The 12841-nt window shown below is 39.0% G+C and overlaps 1 protein-coding gene across 7 annotated transcripts in view; it reads right to left on the bottom strand.

Moving 5' to 3' along the window:
• ARHGEF28 (Rho guanine nucleotide exchange factor 28) overlaps positions 1-12841 on the bottom strand; it is a 238305-nt gene that overhangs the window by 191733 nt on the left and 33731 nt on the right. For all 7 annotated transcript variants that reach the window (XM_036410844.2, XM_036410855.2, XM_036410845.2 and 4 more), the window contains exon 2: positions 3976-4019. In XM_036410844.2, the coding sequence (XP_036266737.1) occupies positions 3976-4008 (33 nt within the window). In that variant the 5' untranslated portion in view covers positions 4009-4019. The remainder of the gene's footprint in view (positions 1-3975; positions 4020-12841) is intronic.

The raw sequence follows: 12841 nt of genomic DNA, 5'->3' as shown, positions 1-12841 counted from the left end.
TTTTACTTCATGACCTCTGTTCTAAAAATGTGATTTAATCTTCTTTGAGATAAATCTTGTAGTTTATATTTTTAAAGCCTATCTTACTGAGAATTTCTAATTCATTGGCATACAATTATTATGCTTAGTAGTTTTTTAATTTTAAGATATCATCTCAATGTTATAACTCCTTACAATTTCTAGTTTTGTTTGGGTCCTACCTAAATTATGTTCTTTCCAGTGTTATGTTAATTTGTTTTTACAAAGGAACCCGTTAGAATAACGAAATGGGATTGGTAGAAGAACTTGAAAGCATCAAAATTAAGAGATCCAATGTCAAATAAGAAAACACATCATCAAATAAATGCAAAAGAACCTTCAATAAAATTCTACACAAATATAGATAAAATTCTGGAAGAAAAAAATAAAAGTCAATAATGCTTATCATCGATGACAGGGTTAAACATAGTTTTAATTTCTTCTTTTTGCTTTTTTTAAATAAAATATGAATATAAATATGAATTTTTCAATAGTAAGGATTTATAAACCAGATTGTAGAAAGCTGGGAGAAACTAGACGTGCATATTTATTCAACCTCGGAAGGCCATGGGCAGACAGGAGGCTTGCATCAAGATACAGGAACCAGTTGCTGCACACAGCCTTTGTGTCTGGTCTGTTTACATATTAATTATTCAACAGAATTGGTTTAAGTCTTGTTTTCATTATAATATAACCCTCACTGACCTTCTTACTGATGAGGCCAAATGGTCAGATTGGCTTAGGTCAATCTATAATAATATTGGCATAAAACGTTAAGTGAAAAATATCAGGTTACAACCTATATATAATTAGAGTCAATTGTGTACATATAAAATATACACAATTAATATAAGATGGTATCAGTTATAATATGCATTTTATATGCCACTAGAAGAAAAACTGTCCTTTTTTTATGTTAGAATTTTGTTTTGACTTATACAGATTTCATCATGTATCATGCTGCTGGTTCCATGTCTTTGTATACATGCCTTTTAATACCAAACCATGGTGAAATAATTTTGGAAGCAATTAACTCATGTTGTGCCAGCGAAGTGCATAACTATTCTGAAGTGAGAATAATATAAACCATGCGACCAAGGTCACACATGCTTAGGTAATAACAGCTACATCATGACTTCTGCCAGGTTGCACAGTGTAGAAGATCTCAATTTCACAGATATAAAAATAAAGGGGAAAAAAATGTGCTTTAGAATTAATAAAATATACTAATGTGTGTTTTTTTGTTTGTTATTTAAATATATTTTTATTGATTTCAGAAAGGAAGGGAGAGGGAGAGAGAGAAAGACAGAAACATCAGTGATGAGATTGAATCATTGATAGACTGCCTCCTGCATGCCCCTTACTAGGGATCAAGTCTGAAACCTGGGCATGTGCCCTGACCAGAACGGAACCCAGACCTCCTGGTTCATAGGTCAATGCTCAACCACTGAGGCAAACTGGCCAGGCTGGTTGGTTGATTTTTAATGACTTTCATTTGAATAGTCTACCTTAATGGCTAAGGGCAAGATTTCATTGGCTTCCTCTCCAGGCTATTTCTGGTGCTCTGACCAAGGAGCCCTTCTGAAGAGAGCCCTTGCTGCCTCAGTTCCACTTATGAGTTTTGATGGCTACTGTACCTTCTTTCTGCACAAACATTCTGGGGTTAATAAGTTTTTATCTACCTAAGTTAACCACCACAAAGAGCAGCCATCATAGGAACACCACCCAGCATTCTAGAAACCTGGGTATACACAGGCTGTGGCACTGCTATGCACTCACATGCCTCAATAATCCTCTATATATCTAAAAGGCTAAGTGACCATCCGACTGCCCATCTGACCATCCAACTGACCGACCGGCCAGTACATACAACGCATACTGGCAATTTAAAAATAAATGTTGACTTGCGCATGGGCGATGCATATAAAGTTCTCACTGGCGCCAATCACACACATGTGTTTTGATCTGTCATTGTCAATCATGAATTTGGTTGACACTTCTATTATAGAGAAAGGGCAAATAACAATATTAAAATATATTTTCTAATTAATTTCCTTTTAATGTGCATGAGTCCATGCTCCAGGCCACTAGTTAGCTATAAGCCAGTTTACTTGTTGCCTATATCATTCCTGGGGATCAAATCCACAACCCAGGCATGTGCCCTTGATCAGATTTGAACCCAGGACCCTACAGTCTGTAGGCCAATGCTCTATTCACTGAGCAAAACTGGCTAGGGCAATAAAATATTTTAATATTTTAACATAACATTATTTATAGGGGGCGAGATTATGAGTGATTTATTTTCTTAACACTTTGTTATTTTTCATTTTATTCCAATCAATATATATTATATGACAGTTAGGAAAAAAATGTTTGTTTGGTCGTTTTAACTCTCTTTTCTTCTTAGGCAACGTTAACTGACTCTTCCCTAGTCTGGTCATAATCTGTAGGACTAAGTTCAATATAGCTACACCAGTATGTTGACCAACCACAAGGTTTTCTACCAGGATTAGGTTTGTGGATTTGTTTATTTGGTTTTAGGTAGGGAAGCAGAGTGGAATGAATACAACTGAGGAGGAAGAAAGTACAAAATAAATAGTTAAATAAAACTTGGGGTACTTTACAATTTCGCATTGGAGCAGTCTTTTTTTAAATCTTTAATTATGGCTGGGCCAAGCCTAACTGTCTATAGACACATTTTTTTAAATATATTTTATTGATTTTTTACAGAGAGGAAGGGAGAGGAATAGAAAGTTAGAAACATCGATGAGAGAGGGACATCGATCAGCTGCCTCCTGCACACCTCCTACTGGGGATGTGCCTGCAACCACGGTACATGCCCTTGACTGGAATTGAACCGGGGACCGTTCAGTCTGCAGGCTGACGCTCTATGCACTGAGCCAAACCAGTCTTGGCTATAGACACATTTTATGACCTACAAATCACAACCTAAAGAGAATACTAAAGACTATTGGGTAACCCAGGAATGGGGGGGCAAAGAGGGTATTATTTTGGCATCCATTTATTTGATCACTTAGTGTTTCTTCAGAGAATACAGTGGGATACATGTAAGAGTGGGGAAAGATTGAGAGAGAGGGTATTAAAGTGTGACGTGAGAAAGTAGATTAATATATTTTAATTGACTAAGGGTTCTGATTAAACTTGTTCCAATTCCTTGATATTGTTCTATTAAGGATTAATCTGAACTGAGGTCAGATCCTTTATGCTAGATCCTGTACTCTTGCTGTATTCCATGAGAGGATAACTCAAAGGCCACCTGAAAAAGCAGCCCTCCTACACACATCCTTCCTCCCACCCCCATCAACACAGGTTCCAAGAAAGGAGGTTTTGCCTGAAAAAGGAAGATGGAGAGAAGGAAACCATCTGCCATTTTGTAAGACTAGACAATCACATCTCTTCCCTATTACACCCAGTATCTGTTCTCAGCAACAGAATCCTCCCTCAACCCAGAAGTCACCTTGACCAGGAATCTCATTGGAAAACTCTGTCACCCGATCCCCCACTTAATCTATGTATATATCCCAGCACTTTTCCTTTGAATTTCTATTTCATGCTTTTAACTGACACAATTATCACTGAACATTTCCCCAAAAAAGACACACATGGAACACGTTCTTGGCTGTTATCAGGATGTTATCATAAAACAATATGTTCAAAAATTATCTATAGGAATGAATTGAGTATTTTTTTAGCCCAGAACTAATACAGTTTTTAAAAAATTACTTGGGGAAACATAATTAAAACCCAGACTTGGAAACCAGGAGCCAACTAGTTTTAAAAGGCTTCATGCAAATAAACCAGACAGTGGCACTGTGTGTTGTTTTTCAAAAGCCTCAGCTCAATAATGAGCAAAGCCTTTCTCCCCACTTCAGTCACATGGGTCTCAAGTCTAAGAAAGGGCCACTTAAACCTGAAGCCCAATGCTTAGGAACTTACGTAGAGAGGTACTTCGCTGCAGCTCAGCTCCATGGCTTCCACATCTGCAAACAAGAAGAAAAGCGTTTATTGCAGGAGTCCTCATTTAGCCAACCAACAGAGCTGTGTCCTGGCCTTCAGGCATCAATATTGCCGAAGGAGGAGTGACTGACTCATTAGACAGAAAAATTTCAGACACAAAATTATAAAAATACAGAAAAAAGATTTTACCTGTATAAAACAGAACCTCTTTTTTATTTTGTATTAATTTCCACACATAAGGAAATCTATCGCCCTTGACATTATCCCACTGACTGCTCCCAAAATGTAAATTATATTTCAGAAAGACAATAAAAGTCAAAATAAGCAGGTTGAAAGTTTCACCTTAATTAATCGCTTGGATCACAGGTTTCTCTGAGGTCAGAATCCACTTTTGGCGGAACAAGGCAAATCTGAGAGAGGGCCAGACATTTCAGTCTGGGGGAATGCAGGCCCTTGTCATGCTAACCCACTTCTTCACCAACTGTATGCATTTCATCTGCCTCTCAGTGTGCCTGCCCTTGACACCCACACCCAGAAACCAGCTTCCAGCTTAGAAGAAAAGGAGCCAGCATCATTCAAAAGGGGTTAACTGAAGGGAGTCAAATAGGTACAAACTTCCAGTTATTGTATAAAATAAGTTATGGGGATGTGATGTATAGCATAGAGACTATCTATAATAATAAAAGCGTAATATGCAAATTGACCAAACTACAGAACGGCAGGACAAACATCCGGACAACCTTCCAGAAGACCATGCTATGACACACGCCGGAGCCAGGCCAGACAAGGTGGGTGCGATGCGATTAGTCAGGGGCTCCCGCCATTGCCCCAATCACCCCAGGTCATCCTCTGCACAACGATCCATCACCTCAAAGAGGAAGTCTCAAGCTACCTAACTGGCAGTCCTGGGAGGAGTGACCTCCCTCTGTGGGGCTATCTATCTGGGGGTCTTGCGATCAATCGCCCTGCAGAGGGAGGCCCAGGCCACCAGCCAGTGATGCTGTGGTGGGTGTGTGGGGCCAGCCAGTGATCACCCTGCAGAGGGAGGCCCAGGCCAGCCAAGGGATCATACCTCAGGCCCATCACACACAGAGGGAGGCCACTGGTAGTGAGGGAGGGACAGGCAGCACTGTCTGATGGCAAGCAGTAGCGGCAGCAGCTGCTACCCAAGGGGTCCTGCATTTCAAGAGGGCGCAGGCTGGGCTGAGGGACACCACCACCATCACCCCATGTACGAATTTCATGCACCAGGCCTCTAGTAGTTAATAATGCTATATTGCATAGATAAACGTTTTTAAGAAAATAGATTGCAAAATTTCTCATTACAAGAAAAATTCTGTCACTATCTATGGTGACAGATGTTAACTAGCTTTATTGTGGTGAACACTTTGCAATATATACAAATATTAAATAATCATATTGTACACCTGAAACTAATAAGATGTTGTATTCAATTATAGATCACTTAAAACTAGATGAGTCAAACCAGTGTTTCTCAGTGATTAAGTGTCAACCTATGAGTCAGGAGGTCACAGTTTGATTCCCAGCAAGGGCACATGCCCAGGTTATGGGCTTGATCCCCAATAGGGAGTGTGCAGGAGACAGCCAATCGATGATTCTTTCTCATCATTGATGTTTCCATCTCTCCCTTCCTCGCCTTTCCTCTCTAAAATCAATAAAAATATATTTTCTTAAAAGTAGGAGTGGTGGGTTCATTGCACAGTACTATGAGACCCAGCCCTCAAGGAGCTCACAACTGAACAAAAGCCCTAAAGATTGGGAGAAGGTGAAGCGTGGGCTGCAGGAGAATTCTGAATTGGGCAGACAGGGACTCTCCCCAACATCCTCTCATCCCCGCCCCACAGAGAACAGAAGTGGGACAGGGTTCTGTTCACTAGGCCAACTCTGGCTCTGGTTCCTGGGCCACAGCCCAGCTGCACTACTTTGGGGCCTTCTCTTAAGAAGGTAGGCACACAGAAATCCAAATGGTGGCATTTGGTATAGCAATCCCCAGAGAACAAAATTGACCAGGAGGAAAACACAAAAAGTCCTGTATTATTTTTTATAAAATCCATTATCTATATACTGGCACTGGCATCCTCCTAGGTCACAAGTTACATTTCATGGGTCATCCTGAAAGAAGACTAAGGGTCTCACAAACCCAAAGGGTTGGCAATGGAACCCTTCCTTGGCACTCATTTTCAAAATGTTGTACCCTGTGTATACCCACTTACATGGGCTTATGGATGATAATCATTGATTTTTAATGAAACTAACCTCACATATTGGATGAATGGCTTAGGAAGTCCAGGAAAGAAACTTCAAATTAAATATAATACTAACAAGAATATGACAAAACTGAGACTCGTTTCTATTATGAATTGTTTGTCACTATGAAATATAAATGATGACTAACCCAAGAGCAATGACAAGTAGATCTCACCAAAATTAAAAATTATAAAGAGGGCACTTAAAATATGAATGTATACCTGCTACTACATACCATGACCCTTTACCCTAGATGTACACGCTATGCCTCAAGAGATTAACAATATTTTGCCAAAACTGGTTTGGCTCAGTGGATAGAGCATTGGTCTGCGGACTGAAAGGTCTCAGGTTCAATTCCGGTCAAGGGCATGTACATTGGTTGCAGGCACATCCCCGGTACGGGGTGTGCAGGAGGCAGCTAGTCGATGTTTCCCTCTATCAACGTTTCTCACTTTCTATCCCTCTTTTTTCCTCTCTGTGGAAAATCAATAAAATATATATTTTTTTAAAAAAGAGATTAACAATATTTTCACTTGTGTTTATAGTCAAGCCATACACAATTCCAGTCCTTCACATTTCACTCAACTTGATAAAATTATAAGAACACTGAGCATGTCTAGTTGGCAGCATAAGAAATGCATGCTAGCCCTGGCCAGTGGGGCTCAGTTGGCTGGGCATCGTCCATGTACCAAAAGGCTGCTGGTTAGATTCCCAATCAGGACACATGCCCCGGTTGTTGGCTTGACCCCTGGTTGAAGACCTGCAGGAAGCAGCTGATCAATGTTACATTTTCACACTGATGTTTCTCTCTCTCCTCCCTTTCTCTCTCTCTCTAAAAATCAATAAGCTTTTTAAAAAAATTAAAATGGTTTTAAAAAGGAGTAAAATTTTTTTTAAAAAATACTTTCTACAGTAAATGCACTGATTATAAAAAGACTGAAATAATATATAGACAAAAATAAAGCAACAAATTAACATGCATTCCTTTGTGAGCAAAACTTTGAAGACTTTCAATGTTGAAGAAGTATATTAAAACAAGTTAAGCTGTGTGGGAGGCTTACCATACACTTATTTACTATATGAAAGTATACATGTTTTTCATAACTCAACATGTGATGTTTGTTAGATTTTGTCTGATAATAAAGTACATCAAAAGGATACCACTTTTGAGGAGAAATCTGAAGACATATTCTGATGAGTGAAACCCCTGTCAAAACTTCCTAGTTGACTTATGGAGAAAAATAATTTGAAGCAAATTATCCGCTTGATAAAATAAACTTTAAGCTGAAAGATATATTTTCACTTGGATTTTCCTAAAATCAATTCCTCTGTTACAGTAAAGAGCGGTAAGTTCTGTGCTCGCCTGCAGGCCGCATGGCTGACCCACTCTGGGCCTCCTTTCACATCACCTTTAATAATTAAGCAAGTTGTATTTGCGAGGCAAGTTCCAGCTGCCTGAACTCTTCACACAGTAGCTTTTCCCTGTATAAACGTCATGCTCTCCACTTCATTTTATTCTCTAATGCTTGAGTTCTCCACCCATAATTTTAAAATTTCAAATTCAAGTACTTCTTTTTTTCCCTTTAATTGTACTGCATTTTTTTTAAAATGTTTCTTTCGGAGGTAAAAACCAAAATGGTTCCAGTTTTTCTGGCAGATGCCAGGGGAAGGTTTGAGGCCAAACTTAATTTTTAAGTTTGCTCACAAAAGGGGGGAAAAGTCTTATGAAAAGAACATCAAGATACAGTGTTTCAGACATGGAATAAATATCCCAATATCTTTGATTGCTGGTTAACTCAAAAGAAAAAGAGGCAATTCTCAACAGGCAAACATATTTACGTTAAAGAGGAAAGAAAATATAACATTCAATTTACACAGAAAAAAATCAGTTCTTGACTTTATAAAATTCTGGATTTTGCATCTAAATTAAGTATCCTAAGATTAATTCAATATATAGCCCATTACTTAAATTTTGTCTTTGAACACAAAATAATCACTGGCTTGTATGTCTTTTATAAAACTGATCAACAGGTAATGCTCAAAGAATATTTATCAAGGCTATTAGTAACTACATTAGAAAGGATAATGATCTGTCAGGCAACATGCTAAGTATTTTACAAATTTCATATCAGAGATTCACACAATAGTTCTGAGAGGATGTGTAGGAAGTTAAGCTGAGACATAAAAATTACCTAAACATAAATTTTTAAAGAAATAAACTGATCATTTACAAGATAACAAGCAACTGCCTCTCCCATTCATTCTCCACCCACCCATTCCACCCACCCTTAATGCTAGCATCTTACTCTGCAGCCATTCCTTCTGGCATATCAACAGATGTTTTTGTAGTTACTTGTTTTGACCTTCATGTGGTTATCTGATGTTGCAAATAAAATATAAATAAACTTAAAATAAAATTGGAAATATTTTTTAAAGCATAAAATATGGTTAAATAGAGTTGAGAAAAAAAAAGTACTGTTGAGTATTGGAGAGCTTCTCTAATCATGAAATATTGGATCAATGTGAATGTGTCAGGAGACCCATTAACAAGCGAAAAAGAAAAATAATGAGAAAATGGCTTAAAGATAAAAATTTCAGTATTAATACCAAAATTATTACATATTACATATTACATAATTTCAGTATTATTACATATTACATAATTTCAGTATTATTACATTTACATAACTTCAGTATTAAAGAAATAAGAGTATCTTCTCCTACCTAATAAAAATGACCCCCATAGCAATGCTTTGAAAACCAAATGTCATAGCAGAAATGTCCTACTGTACAATTTATTTTGTCAATAAAAGTCATGACCCCTTCCCTCCCTCATTAATCACTTGCACACAATTTATTTTATATTCGTTCTAAGAGTTGGCAGAGTTCAAAACTACGTTTGCATGAGATCACACAGAACATGGCAGACATTCTAGAAGGCTGACCCAGGGCCTCCACCCTTACCAGGATGTTATGCCAACTGTTAGTCAAAGGACTAAGACACATTTCTAAAACAAATAGGATAGGTATTTTCATAATTTTAGTTTCCTTTTCAAAAACTAGAGCCCCAGGCAAATCCTTTTTCCACTCCCATTTCCTATGAAACTTTGGTCCCATTTTAAGAAACCCCCCCCCCCCTTAAAAAGCTACCCAAATGCCGGCTCTCAGATAAGAGGACCTTCAGCGCAGGTCTCCACTTCACAAGGAGAAAAGGAGCGCTCTGCAAAGTTGGCGGAGGTCGAGAAGCTAGGACGTAACTCCAGCCCCTCTGACCCCAGAGCCCATGCTCTCCTGAGCTGCAGCACTAAGTCCTTTTGTAACTGAGAGACTGAGATATGCTTGTTAGAAGGAAGCAAATGCCTGACAGTACAGGCTCAGGAACAGGCTGCGTTTGAACACCGGCTCTGCCCGGTTCTAACAGTGTGACTTGGGGCCTGTTATCTCACCTCCCCAGGCCAGGTTAGAACTAGTAACAGTACCTACCTCAAAAGATTGTTGGGAGGATTAAAAGATTTGATAAAGTCTTTAAAAAATATATATACAGTGCCGTGCAAAACCGGTTTGGCTCAGTGGATAGAGCGTTGGCCTGCGAACTGAAAGGTCCCAGATTCGATTCCGGTCAAGGTCATGTACCTTGGTTGCGGGCACATCCCCAGTATATATATATCAATATATATATATCTTATATATATTCTATCTTATACATTCAATTAACACTAGCTGTAACTATTACATATTTATTATTATTGTGCATGAAAGACACACAAAGGGATGGTTTTAGAAAGCATTTGAGTCTATTTCAAATGAAATCACTCAGAGCCTCCAAACATTAGGCTGATTAAAATGATTGAGCAGGAATTGGGGCCACGCAGTTCTGCAATGAACCTAACCGCGCTCCGCCTCCCCCTGGCAGCCCAGAGGACACTCAAGGCATCAGGAATTCTGAAGAGCAAGGGGCCAGATAAAGACAATAGTGCAAAGCTCCACAGAACTTTATTTGGTTTTATACAGCTGAATATTCCCCCTGCCGTTTGAAGATGCAAAGGGCAGAGCAATTATCCTGGGGGCAACTCTATTAACACCTCCACTGGAAACCTCTACAGTCAGAGGGAGATGCTGATGCACAGCTGCTCACAGGAACCTGGGAGGGTAGCATTATAATTGTATTTCACCGCTGTTATCCTAGCTGGAGAAGAAGGAAGGAACAGTTCAACCACTGGGAGGTAAGGCCAAGTCTAAGAAAAAACCTTCAGTGCTAACACAATGGAAATGGGTAAAAAGAGAGCATTTTTTAAATAAACCTGCTGTTGAATACAGAACAGGATCAACGGGCCTGCCTCAGACTAGAGCTGTCTACCTGAGTTATGCAGGTCTAAGAAGCATTATTTGGTGACCTCAGAGTGTGGGGAGATGTCTGAAGATTAGAAAGCAAACAACGGTAACTATTCAATAGGACCTCATTAATTCAAACTAATGGGGGTGGCGGGGAGGAAGAAGGGGAGCCAGGCAGTCTGAACTGGGTGCAGCCTAAAGTAGAGAATGCTTCTAAAGTACAAAGAGGAGCGTGAGCTAACTGCTAGCAAAGTGTTCCGCCAGAGCTGTCACACTCACTTTCTCCCAGAATGTATTTGCACACAACATGAGTAAGCCCTTAAGAAGATTTTTCTAGGTCAACTGCACACCCCCTTTTATAACCTCATGTATGCATTTATCTATTTGTAGTCAATACAAATCTCAATCACTCTTGCAAGATACAACCTATCAACACATCCATTTCCTTAGTAGCAACAGATCTCTAACGTCCTGTGACCCAAAGTCGGCTCACTATCACTGTGTGTGCAGCACACCATGCGGCTGACCTGGGAGGGACAGTGTTAAAAACACTGCCCCTGGCATTGGTGACCTCCCAGTCTGGTTGGGATAACCTCTATATCTATGAAAAGCTAAAGGTTGTAAGGAGTAATAATACCACTCATCTGGCATAACATGATCATGTTGGGCAAGCATGAAGTGGCAAAGGAGCTACATGATAGGAATTAGGAGCTAAACATGAAGAAAACCATACACCCATATTATTTTTAGGAAACACTAAGGAGTCCAATACTTTAGAGTATCAGGTTTGGTAGCCAGAGGAAGAAAAGGTCATCAACCTCCTACTTTTATACATAATCCATCCCTAAAATGTACACAGTAAATCTGTGACAAAAGTGAACAGCAGAATTGCAGGGGGCCAGGGTCCTTTGCCAGAGATCTGGCAAACACATTCCTAATTGCAGTTGATCCTCATACAGCATGGGGGTAAGGGCACTGACCCCCGCACAGTTGAAAATCCATGCATAAATTTTGACTCCCCAAAAACTTAAAAGCCTACTGTTGACCAGAAGCCTTAGCAATAACGTATTTTATATGTTATGCATGTATTATAGGCTGTATTCTTACAATAAAGTAAGCTAAACAAAATGTTATTCAGAAAATAAGGAAAAGAAAATACATTTATTGTATTTATTGGGGGGGAAATCCACATATAAGTAGATCCACATAATTCAAGCCCATGCTTTTCAAGGATCAAATGTACATGTTACCCTTCAGTTAGAATTTTCAACAAAATTCTCTTTCAACTTTTCCTACAGTGTGCTTTTCCTTTATGCATTTCATTCCTGGGGGAAGCAAATCAAGTTCAATGATACCGATAATTCTCCGCCCAGGCACAGCTAATGAGCATATCAAAATTTATCAGACCCCTGTTTCTTCACCAGCATCCCATTTCTCTTCTTTTCCATTAATTTTTATAAAGGAGATAGAGAGAAAAAAAAATAGTAAGTCATACAAAGAGAGTCATGCTGCTAAAACTGAACCAGCAGTTGAAAGCCCACACATGCATTTATTGCTAATGCCTAAAAGTCTAAATTCAATACAAGAAAAAAAATTTTTTTTTTACCTATTCAAGCTACAAATTAAAGGAGCAATCTGGCACTATTTCCCAGAGTAGTCAAGCAATGTATTGCTGAGAAAAGGGCATTTCAGTTAAGTTCTCGGGAGAGTAAAGCCTGGCCCTGAAATTGCCCTGATTTTGTAAGCTACAGGGTTTCCCGCTTTTAACTTTGGGAAGAGCAATTCTCCCTGGAGTCACACTGCTGTAAATTAATGCAACAGTGATTAAGCCATGGGTTTATAACATATGGTCCCTCACTTTATACAGTCCCTGAACTCCATGAAATTAGATGCAAAGTTTTATGTGCATATGCATTTTCTGACAAGAGTTGTATAGCTTTCATCAGATTCTCAATGGACCATTGAACATGCAAAAAGCCAAGAACTATTTTTTTTTTAATCATGCTAGACATCAAAATTTAAGGCTTGCTCTGTGAAAGCCCATGAGAGGGGGGCGGGGGGGGGGGAGGATAAAAAAAGAATGCTACAGACCGGGGGGAAATATCTAACAAGTAACTAGTACTTAAAATACATAAATAACTCTTATCCAAATTAGAAAAATGCGCAAAAGACATGAAGACACATTTCATTGCAGAGGATATACAGATGGCAAACAAGCCAATGTGAAGATGTTCAGCATCATTAG

Source organism: Pipistrellus kuhlii, unplaced genomic scaffold (assembly GCF_014108245.1).
Source record: "Pipistrellus kuhlii isolate mPipKuh1 unplaced genomic scaffold, mPipKuh1.p scaffold_m20_p_4, whole genome shotgun sequence".
Lineage (NCBI taxonomy): Eukaryota > Metazoa > Chordata > Mammalia > Chiroptera > Vespertilionidae > Pipistrellus > Pipistrellus kuhlii.
Note: the sequence above shows the minus strand (reverse complement) of the source record. Positions and strands in the feature narration are given on the sequence as shown.